At 47.9% G+C, this 23890-nt stretch overlaps 2 protein-coding genes across 9 annotated transcripts in view; one reads left to right on the top strand and one right to left on the bottom strand.

Annotated features, from left to right (window-relative positions):
- LOC104667537 (protein PMS2CL-like) overlaps positions 1 to 23890 on the bottom strand; it is a 1213215-nt gene that overhangs the window by 221393 nt on the left and 967932 nt on the right. The gene's annotated exons all lie outside the window — the stretch shown is intronic.
- On the top strand, positions 1 to 23890 carry LOC115898233 (protein PMS2CL-like). 8 transcript variants are annotated; one of them, XM_030932239.1, is made up of 6 exons: positions 1 to 12; positions 1972 to 2031; positions 7452 to 7551; positions 7697 to 7800; positions 10342 to 10426; positions 12440 to 13239. In XM_030932239.1, exons 4-6 carry the CDS (start codon positions 7768 to 7770, stop codon positions 13153 to 13155), a joined length of 834 nt encoding a protein of 277 aa, XP_030788099.1. In that variant the 5' UTR covers positions 1 to 12; positions 1972 to 2031; positions 7452 to 7551; positions 7697 to 7767; the 3' UTR covers positions 13156 to 13239. The 8 variants fall into 8 exon arrangements, 7 of the variants coding, with proteins under 7 accessions (XP_030788099.1, XP_030788100.1, XP_030788098.1 ...); XM_030932238.1 differs by lacking the exon at positions 1 to 12 and adding an exon at positions 3420 to 3621 and having other exon boundaries at positions 1997 to 2031; XM_030932237.1 differs by lacking the exons at positions 1 to 12; positions 1972 to 2031 and adding an exon at positions 2865 to 3621.

Below are 23890 nucleotides of genomic sequence, written 5' to 3'. Positions count from 1 at the left end.
AGCTCCAGGAGGGTAGGTCTTGGGTTTTCGGGCTCGGAGCGAGAAGGGCCTGGGTGAAGTCACGGTGTGTTGGGGACCTTAGAGTGTGGGGCAGGGGGAGGGTCCCGATCGCTTGCAGGAGAGACGGGTGTTTGGGTTTGAGGACAGGGTCTGGCTGCACCGAACAGGCGCTGCATGGGAAGATCTGGGAGGAGGAGGCTTAAGGGGACGTGGAGGGTGTCACCAGCCTCAGCTGCGGATGTCGTCTCCACTCCCCACTAACCCCTAACAGCCCTTCCTCCTCCTCTCCGTGCTCCAGATTTCGACCGCTCCTAAACGTCTGTCAGCACCTCTGTTGTCTCATTTAAGTATCTGCTGATTCCCCCCTTAGATCTGCCCTGGAAAATCGTAGTAATGCAGGAACAGTCTGCAGGGATTCTCTCTTGCTGCCTCAGTTGCTAGGGGAAGAGACTGGGCCTTAGGTGGACGACTTGACCAGGTCACCAGCTTTGTGGGTAGAGGTGCTCATAGTAGAACTCAGGAGTCTTATCTCCCAGGCCAGTGTTCTTTCTCCCGTATCCTAGTTTTCTTAATAGACGATTATTAGGTGCAGCAATAACCAAATTCAGTTAGATAATTTAGAAACAAAACCATATTTTATACACGTTCATTTCTGAGGGCTCACATACTCAATTCGTATGGCTTTTTTGATTTTAAGCAGTTTAAAGAGGCAATAAGGGGCCGGGCGCGGTGGCTCAAGCCTGTAATCCCAGCACTTTGGGAGGCCGAGACGGGCGGATCACGAGGTCAGGAGATCGAGACCATCCTGGCTAATACGGCGAAACCCCGTCTCTACTAAAAAAATACAAAAAACTAGCCGGGCGACGAGGCGGGCGCCTGTAGTCCCAGCTACTCGGGAGGCTGAGGCAGGAGAATGGCGTGAACCCGGGAGGCGGAGCTTGCAGTGAGCTGAGAGCTGGCCACTGCACTCCAGCCTGGGCGGCAGAGCAAGACTCCGTCTCAAAAAAAAAAAAAAAAAAAAAAAAAAAAAAAAAAAAAAAAAAAAAAAAGAGGCAATAAGGAAATGCGGAAGAATGCAGTGGCTCACACCTGTAATCCCAGCACTTTGCGGGGCTAGGGCAAGAGTATCCCTTGAGACCAGGATTTAGAGACCAGCCTAGGCAACATAGGGAGACCCTGACTCTACAAAACATACAAAAGTAGCCACACATGCTGGGATGCACCTGTGGTCCCAACTACTCAGGAGGCTGAGGTGGGAGGATCGATGGAGCCCAGCAGGTTGAGGCTCCAGTGAGCTGAGAATGCAACACTGCACTCCAGCCTGGGTGCCACATTGAGACCCTGTCTCAGCAAACCACAAGAAACATGAGCTGTATGATGGGATTTTTTTTTTCTTTTTGCACGTTGTATTTGATGATGGCAGATTGTAAAAGGAGTCATGTTACCCATGAGAGTCTAACTTGTCTAATTACTACCTGATTATCTTAGAGTTACAAAGTTACAAGTGCATGCTTCCCCATCACTCGTGTGTGTGTGTGTGTGTGTGTGTGTGTGTGTGTGTGTGTTGAGACAGTGTCTCTCACCCAGTCTGGAGTGCAGCAGCGTGGTCTCGGCTCACTGCAACCTCTACCTCCCAGGTTCAAAGGATTCTAGTGCCTCAGCTTCCTGAGTAGCTGGGACTACAGGCATGTGACACTATGCCTGGCTAATTATTTTGTTATTTTTAAGTAGAGAGGGGATTTTGCCGTGTTGGCCGAGGCAGGCGGATCACTTGAGGCCAGAATTCGAGACCAACCTGGCCAACATGGCGAAACCCTGTATCACTCTTATAGGCCCTTCTGAGTGTTTGCAGGCTGAGTGTTCACAGGGTGTCAGCCTATTGAGCTTTCTTTTGTGGTTCTTACGCAGGAGATTCCTGCCTTTGCAAGCCAGAGCACTTATGACTTCAATGACTTGCTTCTCCCCGTCTAGGTCTACCAGCCACAGTCTCTGCACTGTTTCCAAGAGCAGCAGAAAATGAACACATTGCAGGTGAGTTTTCCTGCTTATGTATATGTTCCACTACTTTATTTTATGATGCATTTTCAGAGGTTTGTAAGAATTCATGCTTTTTTTTCTTTTTTTTTTTTTTTGAGATGGGGTCTTGCTCTGTTGCCCAGGCTGCAGTGCAGTGGCATGACCTCGTTTCACTGCAGCCTCCACCTCCTGGGTTCAAGCGATTCTCCTGCCTCAGCCTCCCAAGTAGCTGGGATTACAGGCGTGTGCCACCATGCCCAGCTAATTTTTTGTATTTTTAGAAGAAACAGGGTTTCATCATGTTGGCCAGGCTGGTCTCAAACTCCTGACCTCAGGTGACCCCGCCTCAGCCTTCCAAAATGCCGGGATTACAGGCATGAGCCACCGTGCCCAGCCAGGATTCATACTTTAAAATGGGAATGTGGAACTAGACATTATCCTGTAAAATGTAGTGAGTGTGGCAGATCGGCACCAAAAATGATTTGTGAAGCTTATATGTATGGGTAGTATATTTTAAGGCTGTTGAAATTGAGCTGCACCCAGGGCTGATATTCTTGGCAGTCGTCACAAAAGGAAAATGCTATTTGCATTAGTCCATTCTCACACTGCTATAGAGAAATAACCGAGACTGGGTAATTTATAAAGAGAAGAAGTTGAATTGCCTCCCGCCTGCAGGCTCTGTCATAGGAAGCGTGGCTGGGGAGGCCTCAGGACACTTATAGTCACGGGGAAGGCGAAGGGAAAGCGGGTACATCTGCCATCACCAGAGCAGGAGGAAGAGGGAGGGGGAGGCGCTACACACTTTTAAACAACCACGTGTTGTGATAACTCACTCAGTTTCAGGAGAACAGCACCAAGAGGGAAATTGCCCCCATGATCCAGTCACCTCCCACCAGGCCCCACCTCCAACAATGGGGAATACAATTGAACATGAGATTTGGGCGGCGACACAAACCAAAACCATATCACCATCCGTGACATCGTTTGCATTGTCACCCTCCATGACATCGTTTGCATTGATTATAAGGAGAAACCAATTTTGTTACTTGTGGATTTAAAAGATTTTCTAGGACTTGGAAAAATTTCTTCATTCAAGTTGATATAATTATGGATAGTTTTCCTGATAACAACCATTACATTACCGTAACTTAGCTTATTCTTGGTGCTTATGTAAGCAGAGGGCCTGCTGCCCAAGGAGAACTTGGTGCATATCATTTTTCCAGGGACGGAAATTCTGTGGTCCAAGTAGACAGAATTCTGTTTTTACTGTTGAGTCCTAGATCATGGGGGAATGAATGACGTGATCATCCTTCAAATACTTGTTCTTCTTTCTGTTTGGGTTGCACAGCAAGCAATGCAGTTACTCTCTTGTGAAGATTTCCTATTTCTGTTTCTCATTTCAGTTCTCAGCGTTTTAGTTTTGTCCTTTTCACGTTGCTGAGTCAGCCAGTAAACATTACTGGTGATTTAATTGCAGTCAAATCCAGCGGGCATTTCCTAGCCCTGCCTCACAGGACCTTTTGTCTGCCTTTGACATCTGTTACTTCCAAACTGATATTTTCTCCATGGAGTCTCTCTTTTCTTGGCTTTTGAAGAGATTCATCTGTAAGTATTTCTGTTTGTCTTTAAATGATGAAGTCTGTTTTGTTTTGTTTCTTTTTTTCTTTTTTTGAGATAGGGTCTTGCTCTGTCACCCAGGCTAGAGTGTAGAGAGGTGATCATAACTCACTGCAGCCTCAATCTCCTGGGCTCACACAATCCTCCTGCCTCAGCCTCCTGCGTAGCTGGGACTACAGGTGCACGCTGCGACACCCGGCTAATTTTTTTTTTGTATTTTAGTAGAGACTGGGTTTCACCGTGTCACCCAGGCTGGTCTTGAACTCCTGAGCTCAGGCAATCTGCCCGCCTCGGCCCCCCAAAGTGCTAGGATTACAGGTGTGAGCCACTGCTCCCGGCCTAGAGATGTATTCTCACTGGATTGCTTAGGCTGATCTCAAACTCCTGGCCTCAAGCGATCCTTCTGCCTCAGCTTTCCAGAGTCCTGGGACTCATGCCTGGCCTGGACCCAGTGTTTTTTTTTTTTTTTTTTGAGACGGAGTCTTGGTCTGTCACCCAGGCTGGAGTGCCTGGCTCACTGCAAGCTCCACCTCCTGGGTTCACACCATTCTCCTGCCTTAGCCTCCGGAGTAGCTGGGACTACAGGCGCCCGCCACCACGCCCGGCTAATTTTTGTATTTTGTTTAGTAGAGACGGGGTTTCACCATGTTAGCCAGGATGGTCTCAAGGCCTGGATTCACTTTTATCCATGTCCAAATGGTGTTTTTCCCTGAGCTGTTTTTGATTTTCTTCCACCTCATGTGAACTGTAGTGTCAGCTTATCTAGTTTCAGGAAAAAGCTTTTTGGTATTTTTATTGAGATTGCATATTTATAAAGTAATTTAGGGTAACTGATATCTTTGTATTATTAAGTTGACCTTAATAATACAACTAATATTTTTTGTTTTTTTTTAAATAGAGATGGGGTTTCACCATGTTGTCCAGGCTGGTCTTGAACTCCTGACCTCAGGTGATCTGCCCACCTCGGCCTCCCAAAGTATTGGGATTACAGGTGTGAGCCACCGTGCCCGAGCACTTTTACTTTTTCTTATATTCCTCTAATTGTTTTCTCTAATTGTAGATAATGAGCATTTTATTATTAATACCTTGTTCTTGATCTTAGTGAGAGGTATGTAGTTTTTCCCTGTTAAGTAAAATCCTGACTTTTGGACCAAGAAGACTGAGGCATAAATACGTGTGTGTGTGTTTGTGTGTGTGTGTGTGTGTGTGTGTGTATGTATATACACACACTGTATATATGTCCTTGTGTGTAATTGAAATACATATGTCACATATATATATCATACGTACTATTGCATATTAGGGTGTAATATTTGCATTTGTGTATAATTGAAGTTAATGAATGTTAATGTAGTCCCAGCTGCTCACTCGGGAGGCTGGGCAGGAAGATGGCTTGAACCCGCGAGTTTGATGCTGCAGTGAGGTATGACTGAGCCATTGCACTCCAGCCTGGGCAATAGAGGGAGACCCTGTCTCAAAAACCAAAATGAAAAAAAGATTCTTTTAATTTTTTTGTGCTCGTAATGTGGATAGCTTGACTAGGAAAGAAAACAAGTCCACTCTGCCTTTATTAGGAAGTAAATGTGAATTTGTTTTAGTTGGAAAGCCTCATTCCTTTTGTTCAGCTGCCCCCTAGTGACTCCGTGTGTGAAGAGTAAGGTCTGAGCTGTTTGGATGCTCTGCATAATCTTTTTTAGTAAGTATTGCTGGCAAGAGAACTACAATTGAAGATTTTATCCTGAGAGTTTTTTTTTTTTTTTTTTTTTTTTTAAGATAGTGATTTTAGGGCTAATAGTTTCATGTCTTTTTTTTTTTTTTTGGTTTTCTTTTTAAGAGACGGAGTCTCGGCCGGGCGCGGTGGCTCAAGCCTGTAATCCCAGCACTTTGGGAGGCCGAGACGGGCGGATCACGAGGTCAGGAGATCGAGACCATCCTGGCTAACATGATGAAACCCCGTCTCTACTAAAAAATACAAAAAACTAGCCGGGCGACGTGGCGGGCGCCTGTAGTCCCAGCTGCTTGGGAGGCTGAGGCAGGAGAATGGCGTAAACCCAGGAGGCGGAGCTTGCAGTGAGCTGAGACCCGGCCACTGCACTCCAGCCTGGGCGGCAGAGCGAGACTCCGTCTCAAAAAAAAAAAAAAAAAAAAAAAGAGACGGAGTCTCACTCTGTTGCCCAGGCTGGAGTGCAATGGCGCTATCTTGACTCACTGCAACCTCTGCCTCCTGAGTTCAAGCAGTTCTCCTGCCTCAGCCACCTGAGTAGCTGGGACTAAAGGCACGCACCACCACGCTTGGCTAATTTTGTATTTTTAGTAGAGACGGGTTTCTCCATGTTGACCAGGCTGGTCTCCAACTCCTGACCTCACGTGATCCGCTTACCTTGGCGTCCCAAAGTGCTGGGATTACAGGCGTGAGCCACGGCGCCTGGCTAGGGATAATAGTTTTTTATGTCCTTGATAAAACTGTGAGCAGTGCTATTGCTAAGAAAGATGATTTATACAAAGGACTCAGTTACTCAGTTCAAACCATGTTCCTAGTAACTGGTACATTTCAGGTGGTTTTCTGTTGAGTTAGTCTTCTTTAAGGCTCTGTTTAGTTAGACTAACTTTTAAATTATTTTATCATTTTAAATGATTTTGACTTTTCTGGCCAGTGATGAAGGCAGTTTAGTGTCATTAGTTTTAGTATAAGAAAATAGACACTTCCATAAATAGGATTGGTCCTGTAAAAAGAGAAATCTCTCTGTCTATTTTATATATCTATATGTATACATATAGATATATATAAATATATATAGATGGGTATATAAAAATATATATAGATATATACAATATCTATCTATATATAAATATGTATCTGTGTGTGTGTGTGTGTGTGTGTGTGTGTGTATATATATATATATTTTTTTGGAGACAGAGTCTCACTCTGTTGCCTAGGCTGGAGGTCAGTTCCATGATCTTGGCTCACTGCAACCTCCACCTGCCGGGTTTAAGCGATACTCCTGCTTCAGCCTCCCGAGAAGCTGCGACTACAGGTGTGCACCACCATGCCCAGCTGATTTTTTGTATTTTTAGTGGAGATGGGGTTTCATCTTGTTGCCCAGGCTGGTCTTGAACTCCTGACCTCAGGTGATCTGCCCACCTTGGCCTCCCAAGGCTCTGGGATTTCAGACGTGAGCCACCGCACCCAGCCTAAGATCTCTATTTCTTTTTGTTTGTTTTTTGTGTCTAGATCTATATTTCTTATTCTTCCTCCACTTGCTTTTGGCCTATGGCTGAGATTGTAAACACGGAGCTTCGTGTCTTCGTGTGAAGGTGGTGTTCTTCCGGAAACGCCTGTGTCCCGGGGTGGGTCTCGTGAAGCAAGCGCTTTACCAAGACGAGAGATACAAGCTTCCTAACTGGGAGATTGTGAAAGGGGAGGGAATGTGGGCAGAATCCTGAGCACAAGTGGTTAGACTTCATTGACAAACCGGGGGCGGCAGTACGGAGGTTCTGAGCATGCATTTGAAGCGAGACCCACTCCTCTTAACGGAGGATTTATCAGGAGGGATAAGGAGAGCTGCAGCACATCAGTGTTGGACCCACTGCATCGCCTGTGGTGCATTGGTTGACTGTAGGAGCTTCAGAGCATTCCAGGAGGTCTGGTTCTTTGATGACTCATCAAGATTTGGAGCACAGATACCCATGCACTGCAATAGTGACACTTTCGTCACCTGGGGTTTTGTTTTCATTTCACTTTAAGAATGTGCCATGTGATCGTGTTTCTAATCCTTTTCACTCTGGAATCCTGTCCTCACCATATTAATGTTGAATAGCATCTCAGGTTTCATTTCACAATGCGCACCTGGAGTTGGAAGGAGTTCAACAGACGGACAGTTTTTGTTTATCAGCCAGCGGCCTTGTGACCCAGCAAAGGTATTTACAATTTTTTTGTATTAGTTTATCCTTTATGCCTTTGACTTTTAATGGATAACTTTTTTTCTGATAATAGGCAGATACCATGGAACTCAGGACTTTGAGAAACATGGCTTTAATGTTATCTTATTTTGGGCATTTACAGAAGTCTACTGCAGATGGCCCCCAACTTAAGATGTTTCAACTGAAGATTTTTCTGGCTGGGCACAGTGGCTCATGCCTGCCATCCCATCACTTTGGGAGGCCGAGGTGGGTGGATTGCTTGAGACCAGGAGTTCGAGACCAGCCTGGCCAACATAACAAAACCTCGTCTCTACTAAAATACAAAAAATACCCAGGCGTGGTAGCCCACACCTGTAATCCCAGCTACATGGGAGGCTGAGGCAGGAGAATCGCTTGAACCTGGGAAACGGAGGTTGCAGTGAGCCGAGATTGTGCCACTGCACTGCAGCCTGGGTGACAGAGTGAGACTGTGTCTCAAAAAAATCTGTATTTTTCTACTACTTTACCTTGTTGCGAAAGTTATTTTTGCCTTAAATACCATCCTTCAAATACCTATGTAACCATTTTTTTTTAGTATAGTATTCAATAAATTACAGAAGATATTCAACATTTTATTATAAAATAGGTGTTGTGTTATTTTGCCTATAGAGTAATGTAAGTATTCTGAGGCAAGGCTGAGATAGGTTATCACAAAGGCATTTTTGACATACAATATTTTCAACTTATGGGTTTATCAGGGCATAACCCTATCATGAGTCAAGGAGCGTATCTATCTGTGTACAGTTTTGTTTGTTTGTTTGTTTGTTCGTTTGGTTTTTTTGAGACAGAGTCTTGCTCTGTTGCCTAGGGTGGAGTGCAATGGTGCGATCTTGGCTCACTGCAACCTCCACCTCCTGGGTTCAAGTGATTCTCCTGCCTCAGACTCCCAAGTAGCTGGGATTACAGGTGCGCACCACTACACCTGGCTAATTTTTTGTACCTTTAGTAGAGATGGGATTTCACCATGTGGCCAGGATGATCTTGAACTCCTGACCTCGTGATCTGCCTGCCTTGGCCTCCCAAAGTGCTGGGATTACAGGCATGAACCACCGCACCTGGCCTCTGTGTATAGTTTTTTAAATTGCATATACGTGTGTTTGTATGTGAATATATATATTATATATGTTGTGTGTATATATACATAAATATATAAACACTTGTTAATTACCAGTATATTTATTATTGTAAAAACTAAAACTATTTGAGGAAACTAAACATTTTATAACATTCTGTGTCACTGTTCAGTATAGACTGATTACATGGTTTCTATATTTTCTATAGATTTCTATATTTTCTCTTCTTTCTATTTTCCTAGGAAAATAAGGGTTCAGACTGCTTCTGCCTCAAATGTAAACCGATCATCTTGATATGATTACAGCACAACATTGTACCTCAGTAATATTTTCTGCTTCTCTTTTTCTTTGAGACAGAGTCTCGCTCTGTCGCCCAGGCTGGAGTGCAGTGACTTGATCTCGGCTCACTGCAACCTCCACCTCCCAGGTTCAAGCAATTCTCCTGCTTCAGCCTCCTGAGTAGCTGGGATTACAGGTGCATGCTGCTATGCCCGGCTAATTTTTTGTATTTGAGTAGGGATGGGGTTTCACTGTTCGAGAACTCCTGAGCTCAGGCAATCCCTCGGCCTCCCAAAGTGCTGGGATTACAGGCATGAGCCACCGCTCCTGACCCCTGTTTTTTAATGATGCTTTAGAATTTGCTTGTAATCTGCCAGATGTGCTTGAACTTCTAAATTTTTTGACCTGTAGTGTGATGGATTCATAATTATTAGTTATTTTATATTATAATTATTTAAATTAATTATAACTATTAATAATTAATGTGATTTTTGGTTTATTTCTAATGACATCTTAATGTCATAAATATGTTTCTGTGTACATTGAATGTGTTTTATGAATATTTAAGCTGTGCCCACATTTCACTAGAATTTCTCGTAGAGTAACTTTAGGTTGGAAGAAGATTCAGTTTTAGGGATCTATGATTAGCGAAATATCACTTCATGAGTTGTGAGGAAACTTTTGGTGATGGATATATTCATTATCTTGATTGTGGGGATAGTTTCACAGGTGTTTGTGTATATGTCAAAATTTGTGAAATTGCAGACTTTAAATTTATGTAGTTTATTCTATGTTAGTCATATCTCAGTAAAGCTGTTAAAAGATGTATCGTTAGGCCAGGTGTAGTGACTCACGTCTATAATCCTAGCACTTTGGGAGGCCAAGGTGGGCGGATCAACTGAGATCAGGAGTTCGAGACCAGCCTGGCCAACGTGGTGAAACCCTCTCTGTACTAAAAATACGAGAATTATCTGGTTGTGGTGGCGTATGCCTGTAATCCCAGCTACTCTGGAGGCTGAGTCAGGATAATCACTTGAGCCCTGAATGTGGAGGTTGCAGTGAGCCAAGATCACACCATTACACTCCAGTCTGGGTAACAAGAGTGAGACCCCATCTCAAAAAAAAAAGAAAAAAGAAAAAAGAAATCCTGCCTGTAGTCCAAGCTACATGGCAGGCTGAGGCAGGAAGATGACTTGAGCCTGGGGGGTTGAGGCTGCAGTGAGCCATGATTGCTCCACTGTACTCCAGCCTGTGACAAGGCGAGACCTTGTCTCAGTCAAACAAAAAAAATTCCCTTCTAAGAACATGCTGGTTGGTTAGAATAGTATGTTGTTAGAATGTGGGGGGCCGGGAACATTTGTCATTTATTCTTTTCTACTCCTTGTATTTTGTGCAGGTCTCCAGACTTGTGAACGAGGTCTACCACATGTATAATCGACATCAGTATCCATTTGTTGTTCTTAACATTTCTGTTGATTCAGGTAAGTTCCATTGGCATTTCAGTACAACTAGTGACTAATGCCTCAAAGAATAAAATGAAGCCGGGTGTGGTGACTCACGCCTGTAATCCCAGCACTTTGGGAGGCCAAGGCAGGCAGATCACAAGGTCAGGAGATCAAGACCATCCTGGCTAACATGGTGAAACCCCATCTCTACTAAACAAAATACAAAAAATTAGCCAGGCGTGGTGGCAGGTGACTGTAGTCCCAGCTACTTGGGAGGCTGAGGCAGGAGAATGGTGTGAACCTGGGAGGCAGAGCTTGCAGTGAGCCAAGATCGCACCACTGTACTCCAGCCTGGGCGACAGAGCGAGACTCTGTCTCAAACAAAAAAAAAAAGAATAAAATGAAATTATACAGCTCTGCTCTGACCGGAATGAGATAACATTTTATGGTCATGTAAATTTGTTTGTTTGTTTTTTTGAGACAGCGTCTTGCTCAGGGTTTCACCATCCATGTCCTGTAATCCCAGCACTTTGGGAGGCTGAGGTGAACGGATAAGTTAAGGTCAGGAGTTCAAGACCATCCTGGCTAACCCGGTGAAACCCCGTCTCTACTAAAAATACAAAAACTTAGCCGGGCGTGCTGGTGGGCGCCTGTAGTCCCAGCTACTTGGGAGGCTGCGGCAGGAGAATGGTGTGAACCTGGGAGGCGGAGCTTGCAGTGAGCCAAGATCGCACCACCACACTCCAGCCTGGGCGACAGAGCCAGACTCCATCTCAAAACAAACAAACAAAAAAACAAACCGTAACAGTATAGTTTAATCTGTTTTTAATTTGAGGTTATTCAGTCTGTCCTTTTCTGTGATTTGTTTCTTTCTCTCATTATTTTGTTTGTGAGATTCACTCAAGTCATGCGGCAAAATTTGTTTTTTCGTTGGCTATACTGTGTTCCATTACAGTCAGATACCATAATTTGTGAATATTTGAATAGTTTCCAGTTTGGGGCTATAATGAAGAATGCTGTCATGAACATCCTTATCCACGCGTTTTGACGAGCATTCATAGGTAGTTCTTTTTTTTTTTTTTTTTTTTTTTTTGAGAGGGAGTCTCGCTCTGTCACCCAGGCTGGAGTGCAGTGGAGTGATCTTGGGTCACTGCAACCCCCGCCTTCCAGGTTCAAGTGATTCTCCTGCCTCATTCTCATTCTCCATAGTAGCTGGGATTATAAGTGTATTCCACTGTGCCCTGCTAATTTTTTTTGTATTGTTAGCAGAGACGAGGTTTCACCATGTTGGCCAGGCTGGTCTTGAACTCCTGACCTCAAAGGGCTAGGATTACAGGCGTGAGCCACTGTGCCCGGCCGATAAGCACTTCTGATAGGAGTAGCTATGCTGGGTTGCAGGTGTGCATACATTCAGATTTAGGAGGTATTCCCAGAGAGCTTTTCAAAGCAGCTGTACCGGGTTCATTCCTACCAGAGGTATTCAGTCATTCCACTTGATCCCGATCTTTGTGAGAATTTGTTGTTTTTTGATTTTGCCCATTCTGGTGAGTATATGGCCACATCATATTGTGTTGGGTTTTTTTGTTTTGGTTTGGTTTTTGGTTTTTGGGTTTTTTTTGAGACAGTCTCGCTCTGTCACCCAGGCTGGAGAGCAGTGGCAGCATCTGGCTCACTGCAATCTCTGCCTCCCGGGCTAAAGGGATTCTCGTGCCTCAGCTTCCCAGGTAGCTGGGATTACAGATGTGCCCCACCTCACCGGGCTAATTTTTGTATTTTTCGTAGAAACAGGGTTTCGCCATGTTGTCCAGACTGGTCTCGAACTCCTAGCCTCATGTGATCCACCTGCCTTGGCCTCCCAAAGTGCTGGGATAACAGGCGTGAGCCACCACACCTGGCCCATATTATAGTTTTATTTTGAACATTGAACCGTGTTTGTCTGTGTAATTAGCATGCGGATCTCCTCTTTTGTGAAGTGTCTGTTCACATAAGCACGTCCTCTCACCATTTCAGGATAGTCCCTGACCCTCTTCTCCATTCACGTTTGCTTAGGTAACTTAGTAAAAATGCATGCAGCGGATTTGGAGAAGCCCCTGGTAGAAAAGCAGGATCATTCCCCTTCATTAAGGACTCGAGAAGAAAAAAGGGATGTGTCCATTTCCAGACTGCGAGAGGCCTTTTCTCTTCGTCACACAACAGAGAACAAGCCTCACAGCCCGAAGACTCCAGAAGCAAGAAGGAGCCCTCTCGGACAGAAAAGGGGTGTGCCATCTTCTAGCACTTCAGATGCGGTCTCGGACAGAGGCTTCCTGAGACCTCAGAAAGAGGCAGCGAGTTCCAGTCAGGGACCCAGGGACCCTACGGACGGAGCGGAGGTGAAGGATTTGGGGCACGGCAGCACTTCCGTGGATTCTGAGGGGTTCAGCATCCCAGACACGGGCGGTCACTGCAGCAGCGAGTGTGCGGCCAGCTCCCCAGAGGACAGGGGCTCGCAGGAACATGCGGACTCACATGAGAAAGCGCCTGAAACGGATGACTCTTTTTCAGATGTGGACTGCCATCCAAACCAGGTAGACACAGGGTGTGAATTTCGAGTTTCGCCTCAGCCAACTGATCTCGCATCCCCAAACACAAAGCGTTTCAAAAAAGAAGAAATTCTTTCCAATTCTGACATTCGTCAGAAGTTAGTAAATACTCAGAATGTGTCAGCCTCTCAGGTTGATGTAGCCATTAAAATTAATAAGAAGGGACCAGGTGCGGTGGCTTAAGCCTGTAAATCCCAGCACTTTGGGAGGTCAAGGCGGGTGGATCACGAGGTCAGGAGATCGAGACCATCCTGGCTAACATGGTGAAACCCCGTCTCTACTAAAAATACAAAAAAATCAGCCGGGCGTGGTGGCCGGCGCCTGTAGACCCAGCTACTCGGGAGGCTGAGGCAGGAGAACGGCGTGAACCTGGGAGGCGGAGCTTGCAGTGAGCCGAGATCGCGCCACTGCACTCCAGCCTGGGCGACAGAGCGAGACTCCATCTCAAAAAAAAAAAAAAGTGAATAAGAAGGTTGTGGCCCTGGACTTTTCTATGAATTCTTTAGCTAAACAAATAAAGCAGTTACATCGTGAAACACAGCAAAGTGAAGGTGAACAGAATTATAGGAAGTTTAGGGCAAAGATTTGCCCTGGAGAAAATCAAGCAGCCGAAGATGAACTAAGAAAAGAGATAAGGTAACGTTTTAATTTTTTACTTTTATTTTAAATTTTTATTTATTTTATTTTTTATTTTTGTGAGACAGAGTCTCGCTCTGTCGCCCAGGCTGGAGTGCAGTGGCGCGATCTCGGCTCACTGCAGCCCTCACCTCCCGGGTTCAAGCAATTCTCCTGCCTCAGCCTCCTGAGTAGCTGGGATTACAGGTGCGCACCACCATGCCTGGCTAATTTTTGTATTTTTGGTGGAAACCGGGTTTCACCACTTTGGCCAGGCTGGTCTCGAACTCCTGACTTCAGGTGATCCACCCACCTCGGCCTCTGAAAGTGCTAGGATTACAGATGTAAGCCACTGCCCCTGGCCAGGCAAAGTTTTTTCTTAAGAGTATTTTGAAGCTGGGTGCGGTGGCTCTCGCCTGTAATCCCAGCACTTTGGGAAGCCAAGCCGAGGAGGGAGGATCACTTGAGCCCCGGAGTGCAAGACCAGCCTGGGCAACATAGGGAGACCCTGTCTCTACAATAAAATTGGCCGGGCACGGTAGTGCACAGTTTTAATTACAGCATCTGCGCCTGGCCAGATACTGTTCTCTGTGGCAGGACATAGACTCCAAAGACATGGAAGACTTGGGTCTTTTAGGCCAGCACCAGCTTTTGAACAGATTATCTGTGTACTGGGAACCAGGGCATATTCAGACAATTCCCGGGAGAGCCTGGGATTGGCACCGGGGAGGTGGCATTTGTGCTGGTATCTGGGATGCTTCTGGGATGTCCTTTCCCTTCCCTCCTGTGGTGCAGGAGTTCCTGCGTCATCACTCACTCTGGCAGCTTCTCTCCATCCAGCAGGCTGCAGCCACTCCTGCTCCAAGGAGGTCTGAAACTCAGCCTGAGTGGGGAGGAGCCTCTTACAAGAGTTCCTTTTCTGCCAGGCATGGTGGCTCACACCTGTAATCTCAGCACTTTGGGAGGCGGAGGCAGGCGGATCACCTGAGGTCGGGAGTTCGAGACCAGCCTGACCAACATGGAGAAACCTTGTCTCTACTAAAAATGCAAAATTAGCGGGATGTGGTGGTGCATGCCTGTAATCCCAGCTACTCAGGAAGCTGAGGCAGGAGAATCGCTTGAACCTGGGAGGCGGAGGTTGTGGCGAGCCGAGATTGCACCATTGCATTCCAGCCTGGGCAACAAGAGCGAACTCTATCTCAAAAAAAAAAAAAAGAAAGAAAAAGAAAAAAAAAAAGAGTTCCTTTTCTGAGGACTCTCCCTCTCCCCTAGAGGTAGTAGCATTTTCCATTCCTGTATTTATTAGCATAGTAGTTAACCACATTTTACTAGTTTGTGTAATGCTTTATTATACATTTTTCCTCCTCAGGCCTGGCATGGTGATGCACACCTTGTAATTCCAGCACTTTGGGAGGCTGAGGCAGGAGAATCACTTGAGGCTAGGAGTTTGAGACCAGCCTGGGCAATATAATGAGACCCCATCTCTTAAAAAAAGCCGGGCGCGGTGGCTCACGCCTGTAATCCCAGCACTTTGGGAGGCCGAGGTGGGCGGATCACTAGGTTGGGAGATCGAGACCACGGTGAAACCCCGTCTCTACTAAAAATACAAAAAATTAGCCGGGCGCGGTGGCGGGTGCCTGTAGTCCCAGCTACTCAGCAGGCTGAGGCAGGAGAATGGCGTGAACCCGGGAGGCGGAGCTTGCAGTGAGCCGAGATCGCACCACTGCACTCCAGCCTGGGCAACAGAGCCAGACTCCGTCTCAAAAAAAAAGAAAAGCCAAGTGCACTGCTGCACGTCTGTAGTCCCAGGTACTCAGGAGGCTGAGGCAGGAGGCTCACTTGAGCCCAGGAGTTTGAGGCTGCAGTGAGCTATGATCATGCCATTGTACTGTAGCCTGGGTGACAGAGCAAGATCCTGTCTTTAAAAAAAAAAAACAGAATCCCTGTTAAAATCACTGGTATGGTTTTTGTCTCTTGATTGTATTCTGACTGATACGGGATTGGTACCAGGAGACAGACCCTCGAAGATAACATTTGGGGATTGGTTTGGTTATGACTTGGATTTGAGCTCTGTGTGGAGCCCCCCACAGTAGGAAACGTGGGCTCAGTAATCCATGCCGTGTGGAGGTCTCACAGTTCACCAGACTGTCCCCTGTGGTTGATTGTGATGGTGACGAGCATGGTGACATGGGACCGTGTCTTCCTGGAGCACTTATAGAAAGAAACAACAATATTAGCTCCTTTATTTTTTTTTGAGACAGAGTCTCGCTCTTTCACCCAGGTTGGAGTGCACTGGTACGATCTCAGCTCACTGCAACCTCTGCCTTCTGGGTTTAAGCGATTCTTCGGCCTTAGTTTCCCAAGTAGCTGGGAGTACAGGTTCCCACCACCACGCCCGGCTAATTTTTTTATTTTTAGTAGAGATGGGGTTTCACCATGTTGGCCAGGCTGGTCTTGAACTCCCATCCTTAAATGATCTGCCCACCTTGGCCTCCCAAAGTGCTGGGATTACAGGCGTGAGCCCCCGTGCCCGGCCTAATCTCAGCTCTTTCATCCTCAGCTCAGGCCGCCAGGTGAGAACCAGATAAACATCCATGGTTTAACAGAGTCTGCTTTAAAACGTCTGCTTTGGCCGGGCGCGGTGGCTCAAGCCTGTAATCCCAGCACTTTGGGAGGCTGAGACGGGCGGATCACGAGGTCAGGAGATCGAGACCATCCTGGCTAACACAGTGAAACCCCGTCTGTACTAAAAAATGCAAAAAACTAGCTGGGTGAGGTGGCGGGCACCTGTAGTCCCAGCTACTGGGGAGGCTGAGGCAGGAGAATGGCGTGAACCCGGGAGGTGGAGCTTGCAGTGAGCTGAGATCTGGCCACTGCACTCCAGCTTGGGTGACACAGCGAGACTCCGTCTCAAAAAAAAAAAAAAAAAATGTCTGCTTTAACAGTCATTTCTTGTAGTCACAGCACTGATAATGTGGAAAATCCGTTTTCATCGGGTTTACTTGTGTGGGACTGAGAGTGACAGTGTCAGTTTCTCGTGTGAAGGTTGGGGTGGTGTCTGTCTTTTGTCCGGATTTACTAAGACAGTATCTAATGACATTAGATGTTGAAGCCACCCAGCAAAGGACCCAGTGGTCGGCCTGGCAGAGATTAGAAGGATTGATATCCAGTATTGGCCAAAGGTACTCTTAGACACCATTGGCGGGAGTGTGCATTTTCACAGATTTCCCATCAAAAAGTACATATGTGATTCTCCCTCTAGCGTCTGTCTCCCAGACATGCACCCACAGATGAGTAGGTTTGTGCACAGAAGTCTTTGCTGCAGCTTTGAGTGCACGATTGAAATTGGAAACAACCGAAATGTGCTTTAGTCAGGAATTTGACAGACAAATTACCGTACATCCATGCAGTGACTTCCTATGCGGCCATTAAAAAGAATGAAGTAGGCTGGGCGTGGTGGCTCACGCCTGTATTCCCAGCACTTTGGGAGGCTGAGGCGGGTGGATAACTTGAGGTCAGGAGTTCAAGACCAGCCTGGCCAACATGGTAAAACGTCGTCTCTACTAAAAATAAAAAAATTAGCTGGGCTTGACGGTGCATGCCTGTAGTCCCAGCTACTCAGGAGGCTGAGGTAGGAGAATCACTTGAACCTGGGAGACAGAGGTTGCAGTGAGCTGAGATCGCACCACTGCACTCCAGTCTGGGCAACAGAGCGACACTCCATCTCAAAAAAGAGGTTTAATAGTTTATATGTGTGTCTATATGTGTATATGTATATATGTATTTTTCCTTAAGTATTCATAGAGCAGATTTTTTTTTTGAGACGGAGTCGCTCTCTGTCACGAGGCTGGAGTGCAGCGGCGTGATCCTGGCTCACTGCAACCTCTGACTCCCTGGTTCAGGTGATGCTCCTGCCTCAGCTTCCCGAGTAGCTAGGATTACCAGCATACGCCACCACGTCCAGCTAATTTTTTTTTTTTTTTTTTTTTTTTTTTTGTATTTTAACTGGAGCCGGGGTTTCACCGTGTTAGCCAGGATGGTCTCCATCTCCTGACCTCATGATTCGCCCGCCTCGGCCTCCCAAAGTGCTGGGATTACAGGCATGAGCCACCGCGCCCGGCCTCAGATGTTCATTCTAAGTAGCTTTCAAGTGAAACGTGTCTCTCAAGTCATGAGTTTTTCTCAAAATTGTATTCTTTTAGCTCCAGTCACTGAAAGGGCTAAATTGATTTCCTTGCCAACTAGTAAAAACTGGACCTTCGGACCCCAGGGCATCGATGAACTGATCTTTATGCTAAGCGACAGCCCTGGAGTCATGTGCCGGCCGTCCAGAGTCAAGCAGATGTTTGCCTCCAGAGTCTGTCAGAAGTCGGTAAGGAAAGAAAGCCTGGCTGTCAGCAGCTCAAGCTTGCGGTCTGAGGAAGGTCTCAGCCCAGCTCCTGATTTGGTCAAGGCTGTTAAATGCCTTTGTGATTGCCAGGGGTCATTTTACACAGAGCTACGTGGAACATCGTAGCTGAGCATCTATGTAGTCTGCGTTCTCTGGGACCTTGAACTCATAATTATTGCACTTTTGTTACCTCTGTTAAACAGTATCCCTAGCCAGGTGCAGTGGCTCAAGCCTCTAATCCCAGCACTTTGGGAGGCCGAGGCAGGAGGATCACAAGTTCAGGAGATCGAGACCATCCTGGCTAACACGGTGAAACCCCGTCTCTACTAAAAATACAAAAAATTAGCCGGGCATGGTGACGGGCACCTGTAGTCCCAGCTACTCAGGAGGCTGAGGCAGGAGAATGGCATGAACCCGGGAGGCGGAGCTTGCAGTGAGCCGAGTTCACACCACTGCACTCCAGCCTGGGCAGCAGAGTGAGACTCCGTCTCAAAGAAAAAAAAAAAGAAAAAACAGTCTCCCAGGCTGGAGTGTAGTGGTGCAATCACAGCTCACTGTAGCCTTGACCTCCCAGGCTGAAGTGATGCTCCTGCCTCTGTCTTCCGAGTAGTTGTGACTACAGGCACGTACCACCATGCCCAGCTAATTTTTAAATTTTCTGTAGAAACATGGTCTCCTTTTGCCCCTTGCCTCAGCCTCCCAAAGTGCTGGAATGACAGGCATGAGCCACTGTGCCCGGCCAGTATTCTATCTGAGCTTTCGTTGACTCCAGCGCAGTTAGTGGTTGAGGCACCTTGTTCGTCTATGGACCTTATGGGTCCTAACAACACTGGTAGATAAAGGTTTGCTGCTGCCAGGACTCGGTGACATTAGACAAGGTTCTTCAGAGTCATCGAGGCAGCGGGTGCTTCACGGGGTGCTGTGGTTGTCGTTGCACGTGGCACCACTGCCGCTGCTCCGGTTGGTGGTGGAAGGTGGCAGCAGGGGCTTCGCCTGCAGTGGGGATTAGCCTGATGTCCAAGAAAAGTGACTCTATCAGCTGGCCATTGGGAAAGGCCAGGATGCCATTCCTTTACTTATTCAGCAGATGCTCCTTGAGCCCCTGCTGTGGGGCCTGCCCTGCTCCAGGTGCTGGGGACACAGGGGTAACAAGGCGGCTGCAGCCCCTGCCCCTGTGGAGCGGACAGTGGGGAGAGACAGACATCACCACAAATAAATGACACCCATTAGATGCCAGTGAGCACAGCCAAGAGATTCAAACAGCGCTTTTGTTTGTTTGTTTGTTTGTTTGTTTTTGAGACGGAGTCTTGCTCTGCCGCCCAGGCTGGAGTGCAGTGGCCGGCTCTCAGCTCACTGCAAGCTCCACCTCCCGGGTTCACGCCATTCTCCTGTCTCAGCCTCCCGAGTAGCTGGGACTACAGGCGCCCGCCTCGTCGCCCGGCTAGTTTTTTGTATTTTTTAGTAGAGACGGGGTTTCACCGTATTAGCCAGGATGGTCTCGATCTCCTGACCTCATGATCCGCCCGTCTCGGCCTCCCAAAGTGCTGGGATTACAGGCTTGAGCCACCGCGCCCGGCGGAAGGGGTGCCTTGACTGCGACAGCTGGGGAGAGCAGCAGCTGGAGGCCACATGGGGAGTGGGTGGGATGGAGCCTGCTGTGGGAGCATCAGGTGTAACTTACAGCCATGAGATGAGATGAAATGACTCAAAGGCAGAGTTTAATTAGAAGAGGACCCAGAGTGTGAGTTCTAGCCACAGTGTTTCTTTGATAAAGACCTAATATGGGCTGGGCGTGGTGACTCACACCTGTAATCCCAGCACTTTGGAAGGCAGAAGTGGGTTGATTACCTGGGGTCAGGAATTTGAAACCAGCCTGGCCAACATAGTGAAACCCCACCCCAACTAAAAGTACAAAAATTACCTGGGCATGGTGGCGGGTGCCTGTAATCCCAGCTACTCGGGAGGCCGAAGCGGGAGAATTGCTTGAATCTGGGAGGCGGAGGTGCAGTGAGCCGAGATCGCACTGCTGCACTCCAGCCTCGGCAACAGAGTCTCCCCACCATCCCCTGCCTCGCAAAAAAAAAAAACCTAATGCGAACCTTGCAGTCCTGGCGTCTGTGAGTGAGAGTGTGGAGCTGAGCTCATAGCTGGTCAGTTTTGACGTCCTGAGTCTTTAGTGTGACTCAGGGAACCACAGGCTGCTCCTTCCCTCCCGCCCTGGCCTACTCCTCCGTCTCCGGTGTTGTCACTGCCTGCCCACCCTTCCAGCCCCATCTCCTCCCTACCACGCTTCCAGCCATGTAGCGCCTTCCAGTTCCACACTCGCCCAGTCTCCTCCCCGCCTTACACCCTTTCTCCCTACCCTCCTCTCTACCTGGGTTTGCCACCTTCACCCCCTCCCCACACCGGGGCAGGCCCCCTGTCCTGGGCGCCATCTGTCTTGGTTCTCTGTTGACTTGTTGATTATCTGTCCTCCTCCGACCTGGTGGAACCCTGCTGTCACTGCTGTCGCCGCTTTCCGACTGTGCTTGGCACATGGCGAGCCCTTAGGGTGCTGCAGGAAGAAGGGAGGCGACAGAGGGCTTCAGGCTTGTCTCTTCTCCTTCCTGTCGGAGGACCCATGGTAGGGAGGCAGCAGGGCCAGGGCTGGAGTACCCTGCCAGGGCAGCAGGGTGGAGCTCAACAGAGGGGGAGTGACGCCTGCACCCACTGGGGGAGAGGGTCCCGGGAGTGCCACGGCCCCGAGGCAGGTGTTTGCTTGATGGACCTGTGCAAGAGGAAGGGAGTAGCAGTGCAGCTGGGGTGAGGAAGGGAGGCATTCGTGCTTGGAGGTGGGGGTGCAGGCACAGCCCAGTGAGGGCTAAGTCAGGGACAGACGGGGGCTTTTATTCAGGTGAGGGGGAAGCCGTGGAGCGGAACGACATGACCTGACCGCGCTTTAGACGTAATCACTGGCTGCTGGGTGGAGAGCGGCTTGGAGGGCTTGCAGTGGGGCGGGGAGGCCAGCCAGGAGGCTGCTGCACCTGCCAGGGTGAGAGGGCAGGGTGGCCGCTGAGAGTGGCTGCGTTCGGGACAGGTGTGGTCGCGTCTGGAGTGGAAGCGGTGCCACCTTGAAGCAGCCACAAGAGGCTTGATGTCACAGAAAGGAGGGCTGAGATCTAGAACATCGGCTTCTGTGAGGGCAGGTTTTTCAGGGAAGGTAGTTTTTGAGCTGTAATCTTGTCCAGTCTCATTTTAGAGAACAGTGCTTCTGAAGAGCTGCCATTCTGATGTCAAAAAAAACGATTAAAACGTTGAACCATTGTGTCTCGTCCTCAGGTGATGATTGGAACTGCTCTTAATACAAGCGAGATGAAGAAACTGATCACCCACATGGGTGAGATGGACCACCCCTGGAACTGTCCCCATGGAAGGCCAACCATGAGACACATTGCCAACCTGGGTGTCATTTCGCAGAACTGACAGTAGTCGCTGTATGGAATCATCGGTTTTATTGCAGATTTTTATGTTTTGAAAGACAGGGTCTTCACTCACCTTTTTTGTTTTCAAATGAACCTGCTACTTAAAAAAAAATACACATCAGACCCATTTAAAAGTGATCTTGAGAACCTTTTCAAACCAGATGGAGCGCTACTTGCAAAATTGTTTTTTTCTCTGTTTGCATGCACTCGTGTGTGTGTGTGTGTGTGTGTGTCCAGTCAGGAACATATTTTATAAAAATAAGAACACTTGGGCCGGGCGTGGTGGCTCATGCCTGTGATCCCAGCACTTTGGGAGGCTGAGGCAGGTGGATCACCTGAGGTCGGGAGTTCGAGACCAGCCTGACCAACATGGAGAAACCCCACCTCTACTAAAAATGCAAAATTAGCCAGGCGTGGTGGCACATGCCTGTAATCCCAGCTACTCGGGAGGCTGAGGCAGGAGAATCTCCTGAACCAGGGAGACGGAGGTTGTAGTGAGCCGAGATCGCACCATTGTACTCCACCCTGGGGGATAGAACAAGACTCTGTCTCAAAACAAAACAAAACAAACCACTGTGGAAGTCACTCAGCCCTCTGCTCTGGCTGGACATAGTTTAGTCTATAACTTTCAATCCTTAATAATTAAATTCATCTTTACTTTCATAAATTTAAAATTAGGGTCCTTTTGGGTTAGTGATTCTCAGTCCTGATTCCCATTAAATTTTTAAACAAGGGGGATTCTCTGCCCGACTGGAAGAAAATGACTGGATGGGACAGGGGTCACTATTTTTCAACATTCCTCTGTGCGGCCAAGGTAGCAAAGTGCTGTCCTCGCAGGGGAGCAAAAAGAGTTCGATTTTCCCATAATTTGATGCTGTGATTTGGTTTCCTCAGGGTGTGAACTGTAGAACTTTCCAGTTACTGGCCTTGAGTGGTTTGGGGAATATAAGAATCCCTGTCTGTCTTTTCAAGTCGTTTTCATGGAACCTTGTCCTGTTTGAACTGGGCTGAAAATGGAAGAAAAGATGTCCTCTTGGGGGCCCAGTGAGGACGGATGTGACTCCCCCTGCTGCCCCACCCCTTCCCCAGACTGGGCTTCAAGGAAGAGAGGGCTCCCCTTCCTGCTTCAGAATCCCTTGGATGGAGGAGGCAGTACAGTAGTAACTGTGCCGTCGTGTCTGGCACAGTGCTGGCATCTGCAGGATCCCACTTACGAACTCTGCAGACTGGCAGCTGTGGCAGGATAACAGCCCCCCAAGACAGCTGTGTCCTAATCCCCAGAACCGTGACCAGGCTGCCTCACATGGCAGAAGGGACTCGGCAGGTGTGATTGAGTGAATAATTTTTTTTTTTTTTTTTTTTAAGTTTCGCTCCTGTTGCCCAGGCTTGAGTACAATAGCGTGATCTCAGCTCACTGCAGCCTGTGCCTCCCAGGTTCAAGTGATTCTCCCATCTCAGCCTCCAGAGTAGCTGGGATTACAGGTGCCCACAATGACAGCTGGCTAATTTTTGTATTTTTAGTAGAGACAGGGTTTCACCATGTTGCATGCTGGCTGGGCTGGTCTCGAACTCCTGACCTCAGGTGATCCACCTGCCCCGGCCTCCCAACGTGCTGAGATTACAGGTATGAGCCATATTTCCTGGCCGAGTTAAGGATCTTGCAGTAGAGAGATTATCCTGGATTGTCTGGTTGGGCCCAGTCCATTGGGTGAGTCCTTTGAAGGTGGAGACCTTTCCCTGCTGGCCAGAGAGAGGTGGCCTTGCTGGTATTGGAGATGGAAGGAGGTACCACTCGTCAAGGATTGCAAGCAGCCTCTAGAACAGGGATTCCAGCACTCCGGCCACAGACCAGTAGTGGTCCATGGCCCGTTAGGAACCAGGGTGCACAGCAGGTTAGGGGCGGGGAAGCCAGCGAAACTTCATCTGTAGTTAGATCCCCTCCCCATGGCTGGTATTACCACCTGAGCGCCACCTCCTGTCATATCAGCGGTGGGCATTAGATTCTCATAGGAGCACAAACCCTGTTGTGAACTGCACACGCGAGGGATGTAGGTCGCACACTCCTTAAGAGAATCTGGTGCCTGATGATCTGTCACTGTCTCCTGTCACCCCCAGATGGGACCGTCTAGTTGTAGGAAAACAAACTCAGGCTTCCACTGAGTGTATGATGGTGAGTTGTAGAATTATTTAATTATATGTTACAATGTAAAAATAATAGAAATAAAGTGCACAGTAAATGCAACACGCTTGAATCATCCTGAAACCATCCCCTACCCCCATCCGTGGAAAAATTGTCTTCTGCGAAACCGGTCTCTGGTGCCAAAAGGTTGGGGACCGCTTCTGGAAAAGCTGGAAAAGGCAAGGAAACGGACGCTTCCCCGGAGCCTCTGGAAGGAACCAGCACTGTGGGCCTGCTTTACAGACTGTTGGATAATAAATTTGTGTTGCTTCA

This window comes from Rhinopithecus roxellana, chromosome 6 (assembly GCF_007565055.1).
Source record: "Rhinopithecus roxellana isolate Shanxi Qingling chromosome 6, ASM756505v1, whole genome shotgun sequence".
In the NCBI taxonomy this organism is placed as follows: domain Eukaryota; kingdom Metazoa; phylum Chordata; class Mammalia; order Primates; family Cercopithecidae; genus Rhinopithecus; species Rhinopithecus roxellana.
Note: the sequence above shows the minus strand (reverse complement) of the source record. Positions and strands in the feature narration are given on the sequence as shown.